The following is a 20,292-nucleotide window of genomic DNA, read 5'->3' as shown; positions in this document are numbered from 1 at the left end:
CTACTCACTTTAAAACTATGTCCCCTATTAATAGCTACCTCCACCCTAGGAAAACGTCTTTGGCTGTCCACTCTATCTCTACCTCTGATCATTTTGTACACCTCTATCAAGTCACCTCTCATCCTTCGTAGATAATAAAGTGTGAAGCTGGATGAACACAGCAGGCCAAGCAGCATCTCAGGAGCACAAAACTGATGTTTTGGGCCTAGACCCTTCATAAGAGAGGGTCTAGGCCCGAAACGTCAGCTTTTGTGCTCCTGAGATGCTGCTTGGCCTGCTGTGTTCATCCAGTTTCACACTTTGTTACCTTGGATTCTCTAGCATCTGCAGTTCCTATTATCTCTCTCACCTCTCATCCTTCATCGTTCTAAACAGAAAAGCCCTAGCTGTCACAACCTTTCCATGTAAGGCCTTCCCTCCATTCCAGGCAACATCCTGGTAAATCTCCTCTGCACTTTTCCAACGCTTCCACGTCTTTCCTGTGAGGCGGACAGAAATGAAAACAATACACCAGATGTGGTCGAACCAGGGTTTTGTATAGCTGGAGCATAACTTCACGGTTCTTGAACTCAATCCCTCTATTAATGAAAGCTAACAGACCATATGCCTTCTTAACAAATCTATCTATCTGGGCGGCAGCTTTCAGGGAACTGTGACCATGAGCCCCAAGGTCCCTCTGCTCCTCCACACTGAAGAATCTTTCTGTTAACCCTTACAATTCAAAGGTTAAGATTATGAGGTGGTATTTAAAGAACCTAACATTCAGGGTACACGCCATTCCAATGCGATGTTATATTTGGCTGTTTGAAAACCTATTAGTCGCATGCAGTTCTATCTAGAAATAAGGGTGGAGCTAATTGCAAAGCTTTCAATAGGCCCCTCAATACAGTTCAAAGAGGAATTCAAAGATTGTAGGCAACTTGCAAACTCTGCAGGTTTTGTGTGTGTGTTGTGTGTGTGCTGCTTGTGTGTTGTGTGTGTGAGAGAGAGAGAGACAGAGAGTGAGAGAGAGAGAGATAGAGTGATAGAGAGAGAGAAGAACAGAGACAGAGAAAGAGAGAAGCAGACTCCACGTTAAAGATTTGCTTTTAGTTTGTGCTACTGGGAAGGCAATTGAATTACATGAGTACTATGAATGAGACTCAATGAGAAGTGAAGAACTGTTAGATATCTCTGTGCTGGTAAATGCCTACCAACTCCTAAAACTTCAAATTTGTAAGTGCTGGAGTCAGGATTCCTGGAAAGTGTGGGACACAAAGTCGTATGCCAATTATGCAACTGAGCATGAGTTAAGGATGAAAACAAAAGACAGTTCCAACTTCATGAAGACTAGAGGGCAGTCTTGGGAGTCTATCCCTCTAATCAGGAAGTGGGGGGGGGGGGGGGGGGGGGGTGGTGGGTGGTGGTTTTGATCAGCCTGAAAGGGAACAGTTGTTGCGGTGGCCCATGAAGAATTGGATCTTGAGAAAGGGTTTCAAGGTTAGACTGGCAAAGTTCCAACAACCTTCGCATCTGTTTTTATCCTTGTCCATTTACTCCGGTGCCTTTATGTTTACATTATAACATGGTGACCTAAGTGTACTTTAAGTAAGATTGAACATGTCTTAGGTTTAGGGTAAAGGTTCAGCACAACATCGTGGGCTTACGGGCTTGTACTGTGCTGTACTGTCCTATGTTCTATGTTCTGTATGTAGGATGGGACTACCTTTTGGAAGTTCAAAATCTCAATCTTGGTAATAATATTAAAGAATATTGAATTCCCGTCTCATTCTTCTTTTATCAGGTTTCTTTTTGCAATAGTTATCTACGCCTCCAAATGCAGCCTCACTAAAACTACATGTCACATAGGAACTGGAGTCAACTATTCAGCCCAGCAACCCTGCTTTGCCATTTAATATGATCCTAGCTGATTCAACACTTCAATGCCTTCTATCCACTCTAACCCCATAACCTTGTATGCCTTAGGTAATTACCTTAAATATACTCAAAGACTGAGCTTCCACAACCTTCTGTCCACAACCCTAATGTTCACAATCCTCTGAATGGAAAAAAAGACTCCTTCTCTCAGATCTAAGTGGCATCCCCTACATTTTTAAATTGTGCTGTTTCTAAATGCTTTGACCAGGGATAACATCTTTCACGCATCTAACCTGTCTCTTCTTTTAAACATTTTGTAAGTTTCAATGAGATCACCTCCCAAATCTGAGCACAACTTTTCTAAGGGTTTTGAAGAAGGCCCTTTGGACCCAAAATGTTAACTCTATTTCTCTCTCCACTGATGCTGTCTGATCTGCTGAGCTTTTCCAGATTTTTTTTTGTTACAAACTGTCTCCTTTTCAACTCTAGAAATGAACTGATAAGCTTGGTTTATTTTTGTTATAGCTTTTGCTGTAATTTGTGCTCTCAGTTCCTCTGTACCTCCACTCCATTTATAGTCTTACTTTCCATGCTGCGAGTGACTCCTCTTCTCTTAACTAAACTGCAATGTTGTTATTTGTCTCAGCTATTTCATTGGAGAAATACATATCTGAAAAAGTTAAACATGATTTCTTCCAACACTGATGTAACACTTCAACACACACTTATTTTGAAAAAATCATTCACAGGATGTGCGCATTGCTGGCTAGGCCAGAATTTATTGCCCATCCTTAATTCTTAGGCATCAACCATATTGCTGTTGGTATGGAGTTACATGTAGGCCAGACAAAGTATGGATGGCAGATTTCCTTCCCTAAAGAACATTAGTGAACCAGGTAGATTTTTCCTAACAATGAACAATGTTTCATGGTCATTATTCAACTCTTAATTCCAAATTTATTTGTTTATGGAATTCAAATTCCATCATCTGCCATGGCAGGATTCAAAGCCAGGTCGCTCAAACATTACCTCATTCTCTGTATTGATAGTCTATGACGAGGCTTTTCATCAGCTGTTTGTACACATCGTTAGGTTAATCTGGTTGATAGCAAAGTTGGTACAAGGAAAAGATTTCTATGATTTTTGAACTCTGACCTTGTATTTGAAAATATAACTATGACGTTTGCCAACTGCTTTCATGTTGGTACTCAGGTCCATTATGCATCGAACAGGTCTGTAAGGAACAATATGATCACATTAAAAAAACACAAAAGAGCAAGTCTGAATAATGAAAACTAACACTTCGGTATACCTTAGAGATGGACTGGTTGGCTCACACTGGATCAATAGTATAAGGCAGCTATCAATAACCAAAAGCACAGCTACAATTCCTGTTTACATGACAAAAATATTTCCCCAATTCCCAAAGCTAATAAAAGGCAACTTTGGACTAATTACCCAATTCCACTATCCATTCCTTGCTAGCTGTTTTACATTGGTAATGAATCACTGATCTCATCAGTAAACAAAACATCACTTCCCACGATCACCTCTTTTTCTATTGGCTTTACTTAAGTGATTCTATTACTTTCATGCTATGTTATTGTTAAAATCTACACTTCCATGTCCTTTACTGGATATTTCCCAATTGGTCATGTTTGTCAGAAATTATTTCAACAAAAAGCTAGATTTATCTTTCATTAAGGCCAATTACCAGCCAAGTTACATTTTCCTGAGGGTTTTTTTTTAAAACTAGTTCATGGAATGTGCTCATGGATAGCTAGGCTAGCCTTTGTGGTCATCTCAAATTGCCCTGGAGGAGATGCTGATGATCTGCTTTCTCAAACTGCAGCAGGCCTTCATAGAACATTACAGCGCAGTACAGGCACTTCGGCCCTCGATGTTGCGTCAACCTGTGAAACCAATCTGAAGCCCATCTAACCTACACTATTCCATTATCATCCGTATGTTTATCCAATGACCATTTAAATGTCCTTAAAGTTGGTGAGTCTACTACTGTTGCAGGCAGGGCATTCCACGCCCTTACTACTCTCTGAGTAAAGAACCTACCTCTGACATCTGTCCTATATCTATCACCCCTCAATTTAAAACTATGTCCCCTCATGCTAGCCATCACCATCCGAGGAAAAAGGCTCTCACTGTTGACCTTATCTAATCCTCTGATCATCTGGCATAGGTACACCGATAGTGCTGTGAGAAAAGGGCTCCAGAATTTGGACTCTGTAACAGTGAACAACTGGCAACATAGACACATGGTTGGATAGTATATGGAGGGGCAATGGTTGGGATTAAGTGGCAATATAAATTCCAAGTCCAGACGGTGCTCAGCTTGGAAAGAAGCTTGCAGGCAGAGGTGTTCCCATGCACTTGCTGCCCTTCCATTACTCGGTGATAAAGGTCATGGGTTTGTGAGGTGCTTTTGGAGGAGTTTGGTGAAATTCAAACATGTTCTCAGAAACAAAAACAGAAGTTGCTGGAAAAGGTCAGCAGGATGAGCATCATCAGTGAAGAAAAAAAACTTAAAAAATTAAAAATGTTTCTCAACTTCATCTTCGCAGTCCTGGTGAGGGTTTTCCATAATTTCTATTTTTGTTCCTGATTTACAGCATCTGCAGTTCTTTCAGTTTTTACATGTTCTCAGAACATTAGCCTGGGGTTACTAATCTACTGCCATTAACAGGATGTCACCCGTCCTCCCTAGATGTTGACGTTAGTTATCATTAGGTGGCGACTGTGAGCTTGATTGAAACGGAGGGTTACATTTTTAATAGAGATCAGAAATATAAAGTGAGGATGGAATTTCAGATAGTGGGGTAGAAACAGCTGAACATTTCAATGTTTGGGCAAAAGGAAGGGTGATCACATAAAAATGAGTAGAGCAAAGGTATGAGGTGTCTAATATTAGAAGAGGTTGTCAAGATAGAATGAAGTAAAGCTAATGCAACATTTGAAGAGAAAGATGATGAGTTTAAAAATGTTGGTGGTCAGTAAGGCAAAGCAGATTACCTGGACAAGAACAAAAGGAAGGAGAAGTGTTATGCAAAACAAAATACAATCACCAACACTTTGACAAGCTGCAGTTTGTCAAGGATAGTGTTTGAGATAACAGAACGGCAGCTATCTTTGAGGCACACAAATCCACGATAGCTTTGCTCTTTTTGTCAAATGTGGGTGTGATAGGTAAAGGAGATTAAGAAAACAATGAATGGCACTGAAAAGGAACGTTGGGTGTCCATGCCCTCCAGGATCATCTTGGTGCAGTCAGTAACTTAGTCTCTGGAGAATGAGGCACTCTTGTTGTCAATCTGATGCAACTCATTTTTAATCTGGTTTTATAACAGTCCTTTAAATTAAAGTACAATACATCAAGTTCAAAAAATTGTAAGGCAACATCGTTGCACAGTTGTGAAGTTTATCATTATTATCTCACTGGTTACAAAGAGTTCATCACACAATTGCTTGCCAGAGCAGGAGCACTACTCCATGCCTCACGAGGAAAGTCATTCAAGTTAACGACATTCCTGCCCAGACTCACCCTATCACAGGTTCCCTGTTCTACTGCCCTTCCAAAAGTTCCTCTCAGCCACTGTCCCGGCTGCGAAAATATTCTGCACTCCCTACCAACCAGCTGTCACTTCCTAGATAACAAAAAGTGTGAAGCTGGATAAACACAGCAGGCTTCCAGCTTCACACTTTGTTATCTTGGGTTCTCCAGCATCTGCAGTTCCCATTATCTCTGATCACAGCTGTCACTTCCTGTTGGGTTTGGTTAATCGACAGATAGGAGGAAGGTGGTACATTGCTTACCCTCCATGTAGAAAAGCCTGTCCACAGCACTAATCCACTGACAAACTTTACCAAGCACAGCATGGAATTCCTGCCCTCAGAGTACCACCATTGTGCATTTATGGCCAATGTGATTAGCCTGAGAATGGGCAAGCTAGTGGGCACCTTACTCACACATTATACTCTGGGGAAATGGACTAGCCACCTGTCATTATCCTACCTGATCTTCTACCAAAACCTGCCCAATGGGGATTGAAAAAGCCAGCTTCAAGTCTATGCAGATATGACTTTTGAATTAGTTTATAAAACGTGCCAAATAAATGCAAATTGTGCTGTTCTAAGAGCTTGACAAACTATCAGTTGAGCCACATGTAATATTTAAGATGTTTGAGAATTGAGATTCTGTAATTAGACTGATAATTATTCCACTGGTGGACAGTGAAGGAAGGATCCGATGCTTTGTTTATCCTTTCTTTCTGGAGGTTGTGAAGACAGTAGAATAGGTAACTATATCCAATCTGATTGAATATTGTTGGGACTTCAGCCAATTCGCCCCTCAGAAAGATCATGTCACAATGAGCAACTTACAAAACAGACAAAGACTCACTCTATGACAATGCTGCCAAAATTACCATCTTGCCTTTGTTGCCTCCACAAAGTGATTCTCAAGACCAATTTATTATCCAATTAATTTCACTCTTACCTTGCAAATGTTTATTTTTAAAGCACATGTCTTTGAAAGTTACTATTCAAATCTTGTACCCTTACCCTTTCAAGCAACACAGATTATAATAACTTGCTGCAGTAAAGATATCTGATCTCCCCTCTTGTTCATTTGCCCTCTGGTGGCCAAGCCATATGTTAGTAGAAACAATTTGTCCTCACTTAGTAAATGAAAACCCCAATCTATGTTTGAATGCACCTGTTAATATTCTGCTTATCCTTTTTCTTTGGATTAAGTTGATCAATCATTGCTTTTAATACAATTTGTTCATTAATGCACACAAACATGGAATAAAGAGAATGGGATGTGGTATTTCTGATACTGCCAAGTTTTAAATGATAACATTCAGAAAAAGTCAACAGTGTACTATATTCAGCTGAATCCTACCTGCAAAGTACTGTTGCAGCCACTGCTGCCCCGCAAGCTACTAAATTAGCCCGCGTAGCTTTACCGCCATAAGCTCCTCCCAAACGCTTAGCTGAGATGTTAATACTGTGGAAACAAAAACATTTTTACATGATATTAAACTGCATCATTATTCTGAGATAATAGCAGAGTAAAAGGTAACTACTAACATACAAAATTGTGCATTGAGAGGTTAAAATTGGAAATGCTTGATATCTGATATAACTATCACAAAAAATAGAACAAATATACAGCAGTCCATCAATTCTGTGAAGATACAAGACAGGCTAATGTTTCAGTTTGGCGTCCTTTGCCACAGCCTAATAAATATAAAAACGTTCACTTGTCTTTTGTTCTCACAAACTGCAAAACTGCTATGTATGTTCACCGCTTTCTACTGATGTTAAAACACTGCCTCTTGCTGGCGTTGTTAACTGTTGAGTAGCAGTAATATTTTTCCTTCAGTCATACGTACAAAGTCACATTGCCACAAACCTGAGCAAAGCTCCAATTCAATTCACACACTTCTATACATGCTTGTTTGAGGTTAATGAAAATCAAGCAAGGTTCAAGTATTCTAACACCTTACAGTATGATTTTGGTGAAATACACCTGTCATTGGTGATTTACTAAATAAGTCAAGGTTCAAGATCAAGATCTATGCCTGACTGTCTACTTGTGCTCCTGTTTCATAAGTTTTGTAAGCATGGTCATGTACAAGTATGCAAATCCTTATGTATGTAAGCATTTACGTGTGCTTCTACGTGTGTACAAATGTTAATTGGCAACATTCTCTTAACTGCTGTGAATTTCAGGTCTTTCAGAGGTTATCACAGCCTTTGGTGGGGGGAGTAAGTTACTTGTGAAAGAAATACAAAACTAAATAAAATAGACGGCTTATTGTTATAGGTGTTTTTGGTGGGTATATCTATCATTTTCATTAGAATGTCTTTATGTGTGGATTTAAGACAAAGATAGTCTGGTAACTGAGATGGTCAGGTCGCAATCTCTTTGCTTATTTTCTGCTTAGAAGCGTTTTTGTCAGTTTAACTTATGATGTGGAACATTAAGTACAGTGTACCACATCTAACTCAGTTTTACGTTGAAATTCCCCTTCTGCAATTTCAATAATACTATTCCTGCAGTTTGTAAAGTTATTGCAGCAAGTTAGTCACAATTGTGGTAAGAAAGAAAAGTCTATTTACTCCATGGCAGGTATTCCAATGGCACCGGCAATGGCTTGTTGGGCTAGGTCCAACCACTGGCTAGCTGCCTGAACATCCAAACCATCTTCAGTAGGCACACACCGACAAATCTATCCAAAAACAAACAGTACAGTCAAAATATAATCATTGACAGTTATTTCTAACTAAATCTCAGAGATTATACAATCGTAATTTAAGAAATAGCTATCTGGTCAGTTATTTCAGTCAGCTAGATGACTGGTTTGAAGTGTAGAATGACACCAACAGCCTGGGTTCAATTCCTGCACCTGATGAGGTTATCATGAAGGTGCCAACTTCTCAACCTTTCATCTCTCTCTAATGAGAGAAGAGCCATTTAGGACTAAGTTGACTTTACCTTTGTCGTAGGAAGCGTATGAATTGCCCCAAAATGCTCCGTTAGGGCAGAAAGTACACAAAGAATTATTTGATTCCACTTGTTTCATTCCTTATGTTGTACCCCAATTTGGAACTGTATCCTTTGTTTTTACCCTCATTCTTTTCTGGTTTAAATTTCATCTCCCACGTGTCCTTTCATTCTATTGAGCTGTCTTTATCTTTCTGAAGTTTAAAACTATCATCCTCACAGTTCACAATGATACCAGTGGATTTTGAAATGATGCCATGTACATGAAAGTCGAGAATATTAATACACATCAAGAAGAACAGAAATCCTAAAACTGATGCTGAAAAACCTCACTTTGGTATACCTTGTTCAATCCGGGCAAATGCGAGGTGATGCATTTTGGAAGATCAAATTCAAGGGCGAACTATACAGTAAATGGAAAAGTCCTAGGGAAAACTGATGAACAGAGAGATCTGGGTGTTCAGGTCCATTGTTCCCTGAAAGTGACAACGCAGGTCAACAGGGTGGTCAAGAAGGCATACGGCATGCTTTCCTTCACTGGGTGGGGTATTGAGTACAAGAGTTGGCAGGTCATGTTGCAGTTGCATAGGACTTTGGTTCGGCCACATTTGGAGTACTGTGTACAGTTCTGGTCACCACATTACCAAAAGGATGTGGATGCTTTGGAGAGGGTGCAGAGGAGGTTCACCAGGAAGTTGCCCGGTATGGAGGGAGCTAGCTATGAAGAGAGGTTGAATAGATTAGGATTATTTTCATTAGAAAGATGAAGATTGAGGAGGGACCTGATTGAGGTCTACAAAATCATGAGGGGTATAGACAGGGTGGATAGCAAAATGCTTTTTCCCAGAGACTAGAGGTCATGAGTTCAAAGTGAGAGGAGGAAAGTTTAAAGGAGATATGCGTGGAAAGTCCTTTACACAGAGGGTGGTGGGCGCCTGGAACGCGTTGCCAGCGGAGGTGGTAGATGCAGACACGTTAGCGTCTTTTTAAGATATATCTGGGCAGGTACATGGATGGGCAGGGAGCAAATGGACACAGACCGTTAGAAAATAGATGACAGGTGAGACAGAGGATCTTGATCGGTGCAGGCTTGGAGGGCCAAAGGGCCTGTTCCTGTGCTGTAGGTTTCTTTGTTTCTTCTTCCTCACCGAAAAACAACCGTTTACAACCAGTCTCTGCAATCACTCAGTCGATTCCATAACCATGCTGCTACTACATCTTTTACTCAATGGACTCTCACGCTGTCCACAGGTCAGTTGTACATCACTTTTTCAGATGCCTTTTGGAAGTCCATGCACACCACATCAGTTGTATTGCACTCACTTACTTTCCCTATTACTTTATCAAAATGCCAAGTTACTTAAACATGATTTTCCTTTAACAAATCCTTACTAGTTTTACCCAATAAACTCTCATTTGCCCAAGTTATTTAATTCCATCCTGAATTATTTGTAAATCCATCTTGTAAATGATGGGTAGAACAAATGAACCTTGCTTTGCAAAGCCACCAAGGAAATAGAACATCCCTTTACTTAATGACACGAGGCACAAAATTAATCCCATCTACAGATGCACATAAATCATCTATTTGGCAAAACAATTATTTGAAAAATGATTAAATAACAAACAAAACTATGGTGATAACCCCTCCATAAGTACAGTATTTGCTAACCAAAAGTATTCTTTTTACAGTTTGAATATAAATTAGGTTTAATGACCTTCAGTATAATGGAGTACCATGGGATATGAATCCTCAGTTGCCAGAAAACTGTAATTGTGCAAGTTACTAGGTTGCTGATGGAAAGTATGCAAGGATCTGTCCCACTGGCACTTTACACCATGGAAAAGGAGCCCAGGGAGCACACCAGAGGTGTTGGAGATGTGTGTCTCATAACAATTTCTTATTGTAGGAAATTTGTTTGGTATTTCAGAGCCAAAGACAAAATGTCATAATATACACATAAATTATGATATTACTAAATTAGTTAGATTTTGTTTACTCTCAAAACCGTACCTTTTTTAAAAAATTGTCTTCACTATTTGCTAATAGCTTACTTTACCTCCATATTCAATAGAATTAATGAGGTTGAACATACGGACCTGCTCACAAATGGAGAGGCCCGCAGAAGTTATGAACCCAAAAGATCATGGAGTGGGCTTTTCTTTTCTGTGGCAGTTCCTGTTCCTGGCTTTCCTGACCAATTAGAATGGGTGCACGTGATCACAACTGCCATCTGACTTGTCAAGCCTCAACATTGAACGGGATCTCATGAAGGGTAGAATAAAACTGAAAATGGACTGCAGGACAGCCATTGTGGAATTGTCATTCAAGAACTCAGCAAGGGACAAACCAGGAAACTGCAGACCAGTCAATCCAAAATCAGTGGTAGACATAAAACTAGAAGCAATTCTGAGGGGGGGAAAATAAAATCTGCATTTGGAAAGGCAGGGATTAGTCATGGACAGTCAGCATGGTTTTGTTAAGGGGGAAGTCATGTCTGACCAACTTGATTGAATTTTTCAAGACAAGTTTTTTGATGTAGTTTACTTGGACTTCCCCAAGCTTTTTAATGAGGCCCCAAATGGGAAACATAACAAAAGTAAGAACCATGGGATTCAAGGAGATTTAGGAAATGGGATTCACAATGGCTGAGTGACAGGAAGCAGATAGTTAAGGCATTTCATTGACTGGACATCTGTGTCCAAGGGGTCTCACAGGGTTGGGGGCCCTTGCTGTGTGTGGTTTATAGCAATGATTTAGACTTGAATGTAGAAGGGCTGATCAGTAAGGTCGCAAACGATATAAAAATTGATGGGATGGTAAACAGTGAGTAGGGTAGCTTTAGACGACCAGTGGATATAATGGGCAGGCAAACAAGGTGAGGGAATACATGATGAAAGATAGGAACCTGAGAGGTACCAAGGATCAGAGAGACCTTGGTGTGTAGGTACACCAGTTCTTTAATGTATCAGAACAGATGGATAAAGAATGCAGATGGTATACTTGCCTTTATTAGTCGAAGCACTGATTTTAAGAGCAGGGAGTCTATACTCGAACTGTATAAAACATCGATTAGGCTATAGCTGGAGCATTGTATGTGGTTCTGCAATCCACATTATTGATTTGATTCGATTTGATTTATTATTGTCACATGTATCAAGACACATTGAAAAATATTGTTTTGTATGCTAACGAGACAAATCATACCTTACGCAAGTACATCAGGGTAATAGAACCAGAATGTAGAATATAGTGCTTAGGCTACAAAGAAGATGTAGAGAAAGGTCAGTTCTAATAAATAAAAGATCCACCCAGAAGTCTGATAACAGCAAGGAAGAAACTGTCCTTGAATCTATTGGTAAGTGTTTTCAAATGTCTGTATTTTCTGCCCAATGGAAGAGGGTGGAAGAGGATATAACCAGGATGGGAGGGCTCTTTGATAATGTTGGCTGCTTTTCTGAAGCAGCTGGAAGTGTAGATGGAGTCAGTGGATGGAAAGCTAGCTTTTGTGATGAACTGGCCTGTGTTCAAAACTCTCTGTATTTTCTTGCAGTCTTGGGAACAGCAGTTTTCATTTTAAGTTGTGATGTGTCCAGATGGGGCGTTTTCTATGGTGCCTCCATAAAAATTGGCAAAAGTCATTGTGGACATGCTGAATTGCCCAAGCCTTCTGAGGAAGTAGAGGCATTGGTGTATTTTCTTGACTGTAGCTTTGACATGGATGGACCAGGACAATTTGTTAGTGAAATTTACTCCTAGGGACTTGAAGCTCTTGACCATCTCCACCTCAACGCGACTGATACCGACAGGGGCATGTCCTCCACTCGGCTTCCCAAAGTTGATGCCCGGTTCTTTCATTTTGCTGATGTTGAGGGAGACAGTTGTCTTTACACCATGCTACCAAGCTTTCTCTCTTTTTCTTTCCAGTACTCTATTCGTCATTGTTTGAGATCCAAACCACCACATTATCAGCAGAGTCGTGAGCGGGTTTTGAAGGGAAGTAATAGCACCGAAGAGGGTGCAGAACAGATTTAATAGTCTGGTGCCTGAGCTGCAGAGTTTCAGTTATGAAGAAAGATTGGACAGACTGGGGTGGTTTTCCATAGAGCGGAGGTGATTGAGAGGGGTGTGACTGAGATGTATAAAGTTATGAGGGGCATAGACAGGGTAGACAGGAGGAAACATCTCCCCTTGATGGAGGGATGAATGACTGGGGGATAGATTTAAGATCGGGGGCAGAACATTTACGAGATACGAGGAAAAACATTTCATCCATAGGGCAATTTTTACTGTCATTAAATATTTAAACAATTCTTTCTATGTCAATAAATAACATTTTTTTTACCTGTGTTTCCATGTGGAAATGATACTGTTCACCTGCTCTAACTTCCCCTTCAATTTTGCAAGGAGATTCGGAAATAGCACCTGCAGGATCTCCAACAAGTAACCCCTTTCCAGGTGGTGGATAAAAAGATTTTTTCTCAATAGCTTCATCAAGGGTCACTATTGGTGGTTTTTGATCTTGGTAGATGACCTTCACTACTTCTACCATCTCCAGAGCACGACGCTGTGAATCTTAATACAAAAATGAATATAATTAACACATATGTACTGTGGTAGCCAGAGAAACAGTTCTGCGGAGCAACACCTTTTTTATGTAGTTAAAAAATATTCTCAAACTTCGAATTCATACTTTGAATAGCAACATTAAAATAATTATTGTAGCAATGTTTTTATTAACTTCTTGAGTGAGGCATAACTTTGAAATACAAATATTGTCTGCTATCAATCACTGACGTTGAAAAAGGAAATCAGGAAGTGATAATGTTTATCATTTGAAAAATTTATCCAACTGAGGTCTCCTTTTGACCATTCAATGCATTACAGATTCATTTAACATCGTTAAAATAGTGACGTCCCAAAATACTTCTGTGGTGAAGCAGTAAATGATGAGAGGTTTAAGGAATTGTTGGACAGACTGGTTTTGAGGAAACATTTGAAAACCTGGAAATCCAGAGAGGTTGAGGGAAAGTGTTGTAGAGAATAAAACTTACACAGCTAAAACCTTTTTCTGAACTTCACTGGTTGTGAAATATCCTTTCGGAAAGCTCCAGTTCAGAAACGCTACAGAATTTAGTTCAGACTGCACAAGCTTTTTGGGGGCGGCATGGTGGCTCAGTGGTTAACACTACTGCCTCACAACGCCAGAGACCCAGGTTCGATTCCACCTTCAAGCGACCGTCTGTGTGGAGTTTGCACATCCCCCCCCATGTCTGCGTGGGTTTCCTCTGGGTGCTCTGGTTTCCTCCCACAGTCCAAAGATGTGCAGGCTAGATGAATTGGCCATGCTAAATTGCCCGTAGTGTTCAGGGATGTGTAGATTACAAGATGGCTCTGAAGGTTGACATAGACTTATTGCGCCAAACGGCCTGTTTCCACACGAGGGATTCTACAAAAGCTCACTGATCAAATTCTTCAGGCTCGTTTTCAGGCTTTAGAAAGACATTGACAAATGCATTTTAAACCATTCACAGTGATTCCATGCTGTATACAGTCACAGAATAATTTGCCTTTGAAAAAAGGTTGAGATCAGTCAGAGTAGCAACACTAGTAGCAGTAGTAGCAGAGTGAATCTGCAGGTCAACAGCAGCAGCATGGAGCTGAATCTAGGGTCAGAGCTCTGGAGCGGACATCATGACTCAAAAAGTGACATAGGCTTGGCTGCTCAGGAACCAGAGACTGAGTGAGTAGTGCCTAGAGAGAGATAATGTACTTCCTTTTTGTAGGTGCAGTCTGGTAGGAATTGAGAGTGGGAGTGAGAGACCTGAGTTTGGAGACTATTGGATTAGATTGTGTATTCAATTTCTAGACTATTGTCTGTAGTTGATAAGGTTCACAATGGCAGAAGAATTCAGTCCCGTGGAATGCTCTTCCTGCAATATGTGGGAAATGAAGGACATCCAGGGTCTTTTCTGGCTGCGTAGGCTGGAAGTCTGTTCAGCTGCAGCTCCTGGTTTGGTGCATGGAGTGGCTGAAGCTGCAAATGGACTCACTGTGGAGCATCTGAGGCTAAGAATGTCATTAATAACACGTTCAGTGAGCTGGTCACCCACCGGTAAGGGCTACACCGACTGAGAAGAGTTGGGTGACCATCAGGAAGATGAGTAAGCGTGGGCAGGCTGTACAGGCGTACCCCGTGATCATTCCCCTCTCAAACAGGTTCACTGTTTTGGGTACTGTTGGGGGTAAGCTGGGGAGGGATGGACTCTCAGGCGAAAGCAGCAGCAGCACCGAGACTGGCTCTATTGAACAGGAGGGAGGATTGAAGTGTAAGTGAGCAGTTGTCATAGTCAGGGGCACAGACAGAAGATACTGTGGCTGTTAGCAAGACTTCAGAGTGGTGCATTGCCTCTCTGGTACCACGCTCTGAGCTGGCAGAGGATATTCTCAAGAGGGAGGGTGAGTGGCCAGATACTGTGGTCCATATTGGTACCAATGACGTAGGCAGAAACAGAGACGAAATCCTGCAAAGAAAGTTCAAGGAGTTAGGTAGGAAGCTGAAAAGCAAGAAGATTAGGGTATAGTCTTGGGATTATTCAATGTGCCATCTGCCAGTGAGGCTAGGAACAGGAAGACAGGACAACTAAGCGTGTCACTAAGGGCAGGTGCAGGAGGGAGGGCTTCTGGTGTGTGGATCATTGGGATATATTCTGCAGCAGGTGGGACCCCTGCACAAGAAAGACAGTTTGTACCTAAACTGGAGGGGGAACCAATATCCTGGCAGGAAGGTTTGCTAGTGTCACAGGAGAGTTCCAGGAGGACTGGGGAGTAGCCAACATTGTTCCTCTGTTGTGTGTCAGAGGAGTGGGAATCAGGTCAATAGGTGGCAAGTAAACTGACTGGAGGAGTCTGCAACAAAGACCGCTAAGGCTAAGGAAGAACAGGCTGGCGGTCTGAGGTGTATTTGTTTTAATGTGAGGAGTATGACAGGTAAGGCAGATGAACTTAGAACTTGGGATTATTACGTATAACTATAATGTAGCTATTACCGAGACTTGGCTGAGAGAGGGACATGACTGGCAGCTTAACGTTCCGTGATTTAGATGTTTCAGGCGAGATTGAGGGGGATGTTAAAGAGGCGGGGGAGTTGTGTAACTGATAAGGGAGAATATCGTGGTTGTACTGAGGTAGGACACCTTGGAGGGCTCATCCAGCAAGACCTTATGGATACAGGTCAGGAATAGGAAAGGTGCAATCACTTTGATGGGATTGCACTACAGGCCTCCCAACAGCCAATGCGAGATAGAGGAACAGATATGTGGATAGATTATGGAAAAATATAAAAACAACAGGGTTGTTGTGGTGCATGATTTGAACTATCCTTGTATTAACTGGGACTTGCTTAGTGCCTGGGGTTTGCATGGGGATGAACTTGTCAGGTGGCTAAGACAGTTTTTCGAAATGCTAATAGTCCAACTAAGGAAGGGGCCATACTAGACCTGGTATTGGGAACTCAGCCAGCCAGATGATCAAAATTTCAGTGAAGGTGTATTTTGGGAACAGTGACTATATTTCTCTACGTTCAGGGTTACTTGTGGATAAGTATTCCTCAGGTGAAAGTACTTAATTAAGGGAAGTCTAACTACGACAATCTTTAGACAGGAACTGGGGAATGTAGATTGGAGGCAGCTGTTTAAGGGTGATGCCACGTTTGGCAGATGGGAATCTTTTACAGGCCAGTTGATTTGAGTTCAGGAACTGCATGTTCTTATGAAAATGAATGGTAAGGATGGCGAGATTCAGGAAAAGTGGATGACAGGAGAAATCGAGAGCTTAGTCAAAAAGATAAAGGAAGAAACTGAAGACCGAAAGACCCCTTGAAGAATAAAACGATAACAGGAAAGAACTCAAATGAGGAATTAAGAGGACTAAAAGGGGCCATGAAATGTCTTTACCCAACAGAATTAGATATATATATAATAAGGAGCAAGAGGGTAGCTAGGGAAAGTGTAAGTCCACGAAAGGACAAAGGAAGGAATTTATGTGTGGAGCCAGAGGTAGTGGGTGAGGTCCTTAATGAATACTTTCCATTGGTATTCACAAAGGACAAGGACACGGTGGATGGTAAGTCTCGGGAGAGCATGTCAATACTATTGAACACGTCATAAAAAAAAACAGAAAGTGTTGGGTGTTTTAAAAAGTGTTGAGTTAGGCCCCCGGACTTGAAAGGATCTATCCCAGAAGACTGAGGGAGGCAGGTGAGGAAATTTCTGGGGCCTTGTCCAAAACCTTTGTGTAGTCACAGGAGAGTTCCAGGAGGACTGGGGAATAGCCAACATTGTTTCTTTGTTTGAGAAGGGCAACAGGGGTAATTCAGGAAATTACAGGCCAGTGAGCCTTACTTCAGTTCTAGGCAAAATTGCTGGACAACATTCAGAAGTATATGAACTTACTCACATTTAGAAAAATATGGGCTTATTAGTGAGAGACAGCATAGTTTTGTCTGTTTTTTTTTGAGGAAATGACACAGATGATGGATAAAGGTTATGTGGTAGATGTTGTTCACGTGGACTTTAGCAAGGCCTCTGACAAGGTTCCACGTGGCTGAGTGATACAAAAGGTGAAGTCACATGGGTTTAGCAGTGAGCTTCTAAGGTGAACTGGCTTGGTCAGAGAAGGAAGACAGTGGTGTTGGAAAAGTGTTTTTCTGACTGGAGATCCGTGAACAGTTGTGTTCCGCTGTTGTTCCCCAATGTTATAACGTATAGAAATGATTTGGAGGAAAAAATAGGTGGTTTGATTAGTAAGTTTGTGGATGATATAAAGTTGGGGGAGCTGCAGATAGGGAGAAGGATTGCCAGAGGTTACAGCAGGGTATAGACAGGCTGGGCAAATGGGCAGAAAAATGGCGGTCGGAGTTTATCCAGGGAAGTCAGAATGATGCATTTTGGGAGATCTCACACAGGAGGGAAATATACAGTAAATGGCAAAACCCTTAGCAGCACTAACATACAGGCGAATTTCAGTATACAGGTCCATGGTTCCCTGAAAGTAGCAACACAATGGATAAGGCAGCCAAGGAGGCACATGGCATGCTCGACTTCATCACTCAGGGCATAAAGTATAAAAATTGCCAAGTCAAGTTGCAGCACTACAGAACTTTAGTTAGACCACGTTGGAATATTGTGTACAGTTTTGGTTGACACACTGCCAGAAGGATGTGGAGGCTTTGGATTGGGCACAGAAAAGGCTTACCAAGACGTTGTCTGGTTTGAAGGGTATTAGCTATGGGAGAGAATGAACAAACTCGGGTCATTTTCACTTGAATAGCACAGGTTAAGGGTGACGTGATAGAAGTTTACAGAATAGTGAGAGGCATGGATTGAATGGATTGTCAATGTCTTTTTCCCAAGGTGAAAATGTCAGTTATGAGGGGACATAGGTTTAAGGTACAAGGGGAGGCATAAGAGGCAATTTGTTTACAAATAGGTGGTAAGTGCCTGGAATATGCTGCCAGAGGGGGTGGTGGAGGCAGATATAGTAGCATTGTTTAAGAGGTATCTTGACAGATATAGGAATAGGCAGGGAACAGACGGATACAGATCACATTGAGACTAAAGGTTTTCAGTTTAGAAAGGCATCATCAGTCAGCATAATCTTGGTGGGCCAAAGGGCCATTCCTGTGCCCTACTGTTGTTTGTTCTCTTTGGGTTTTGTCTTTAAGTAGAATCAATTGTACCTCATTTCTCCCCTCCACAAACAGACAGACGGACAGTAAGCAGGGCTGGCTGCACACTTGCCTCATATGAAGAAGCTGTTAGCACCAATCAAGTGATCCATGATCACATTATCAGGTATGTGTAGTATTCTGCACCCCTTAGTCTCCCAAAGCCTATTTTAAGACACTATTCATCTTCTGTGATTATAATTTAATCAAGTTTATTTCATATACTTGCAAAAAAAAAGAAAGTGAGTTTCAGTTATGGTGAACGTGACAATCTGACTCATTAATGTTCTTTACAGAGTAAACTGCCATCCTCACAGGGTCTGCCCTACAAAAGACTCCAGATCTACAACAACGAGATTGGCTCTTAACTGCCTTCTGAAATTTTCTTTATTTATTTACAGGATGAGGGCATCACTGGCTAGGCAGCATTTATTGCCCATACCTAATTGCTCAGAGGGCAGTTAAGAGTCAACCACATTGCTTAGGGTCTAGAGTCACATGTAGACCAGACCAGGTAAAGATGGCCGTTTCCTTCCCTAAAGGACATTAGTCAGCCAGATGGGTTTCTCCTCTGACTATCGGCAATGGGTACATGATCATCATTAGACTCTTAAATCCACATATTTATTGAACTCAAATTATACCATCTGCTGTGGCGGGATTCACACCTGGCTCCCCAGAATGTTATCCGAGTCAACAGTCCAACGATAATACCACGAGGCCATCGCCTCCTCTGGCCTAGAGAGCCATTCAAATCAAGGTCAATTTGTGATGGGCAATAAATGCTCACTTGCCATGAAAGAAAATTGCATTACCCGCAAGACACAGTGCGACTGGCTGTCCAGCATACACAACAGGACCACTACTCAAAATCTCTTCAACCATATAGGGTGGAGGCATAAATGTATTGGATCCAGGTATATCGCTTGCTTGAAGCACCTATAAAAGTGAGATAAGAGATTAATTATTTCAAAGACTTTTGGTGATTTTTTTTGGCTGATGAGGCTAATGTTTGTGAATGGAATATTTTTCCTGCTCTTTATTGCAATAATAGATTCTCACGCTTGATTTTACATCAGTCACTGAAAGACAAAGTGCCCTCTAAATTGCCCAGCACTCTCTCATTATGATGACATAAATCTTATGCCATGCATTGACTTCGACTTTGAAGGAGATGGAAAGAGAGAGACTTTCAGTTCCTTGTTGCAATCAAATCAATTTCTTTTTAGTTCTCTGTCTTATTGCTCAAAACCCTTTGCCTGAAAATATAGTTCCTTTACGAATTTTGGTGTTTGATGTCATCATTTTCAAACTGGATAATCTACAGGCAATCTCCATCCCAAAACGTAGCTTCCAAAAAGCAGACTTGAGTTTCATAATAATATTAATTTCAGCCCAGTCTGGTCCTTGTTGACTGATGGTTTCATGACCTTCGCTAAACTTGGTCAGGTGATCACAGCAGCCATTTTAGGTCAGTGTCTGTTATTTTTAGAAGTCACTTAAATCATAAAAAGACTTGGTTATGACAATTGGATGAACAATGCTGAACATTGATAGTCGATGTTTACCACTATTTGATGAATGTGTTCGTAAGTTTCCTGCTAGTTCAGCTCTTTTTATGGGATAAACATTGGAAACACCAAGGGGATTTTTAGATAACAAAGTGTGAAGCTGGATGAACACAGCGGGCCAAGCAGCATCTTAGGGGATTTTTAGACATTGGATTTACTCCAGTGCCTCCAACAGTAGACTGAGAGCTGCTGTAGTGTCGTGACAAGTTTTCCCCTTAACTGGAAAAGAAATAGCTTGCCAAACTGTCGAACTTTCTACACAGAATTTAAGTGTTTTAAGCGTTGGTGGATATATTAAGCAGTTCTCTGTAACATCAAGTAAAATTTGGATTCTCTATTAGAAACAAGGTGATAATTTATTTTACCAGAACTATCAATGTTATAATTGATTTCCCATCAAATGTCAATAACGTTTTCAGTTTTTTAATGAACTTTTGTATAATTTAGAAAATATATTGCCACATATAATCTTCTACATCCAAATTTAGGATCTCCACACAATCATCACTGAAGAGTAATGATTATTGAAAACACTTATAACATCTTAAACAAAACAAAAACAAGAGAACTGTGGATTCTGGAAAATAGAAACGGAAACAGAAGTTGCTGA

At 41.0% G+C, this 20,292-nt stretch overlaps 1 protein-coding gene across 6 annotated transcripts in view; it reads right to left on the bottom strand.

Annotated features, from left to right (window-relative positions):
• Window positions 1–20,292, bottom strand: part of LOC125450829 (xanthine dehydrogenase-like) — a 217,017-nt gene that overhangs the window by 33,966 nt on the left and 162,759 nt on the right. For all 6 annotated transcript variants that reach the window (XM_048527126.2, XM_048527123.2, XM_048527122.2 and 3 more), the window contains 5 exons: window positions 18,927–19,050; window positions 12,730–12,959; window positions 7,999–8,108; window positions 6,776–6,880; window positions 3,013–3,091 (listed from right to left, as the gene is read on the bottom strand). In XM_048527126.2, coding sequence (XP_048383083.1) covers window positions 3,013–3,091; window positions 6,776–6,880; window positions 7,999–8,108; window positions 12,730–12,959; window positions 18,927–19,050 — 648 coding nt within the window. The remainder of the gene's footprint in view (window positions 1–3,012; window positions 3,092–6,775; window positions 6,881–7,998; window positions 8,109–12,729; window positions 12,960–18,926; window positions 19,051–20,292) is intronic.

This window comes from Stegostoma tigrinum, chromosome 3 (assembly GCF_030684315.1).
Source record: "Stegostoma tigrinum isolate sSteTig4 chromosome 3, sSteTig4.hap1, whole genome shotgun sequence".
NCBI classification, from domain to species: domain Eukaryota; kingdom Metazoa; phylum Chordata; class Chondrichthyes; order Orectolobiformes; family Stegostomatidae; genus Stegostoma; species Stegostoma tigrinum.
This window is presented reverse-complemented; position numbering and strand designations above follow the sequence as displayed.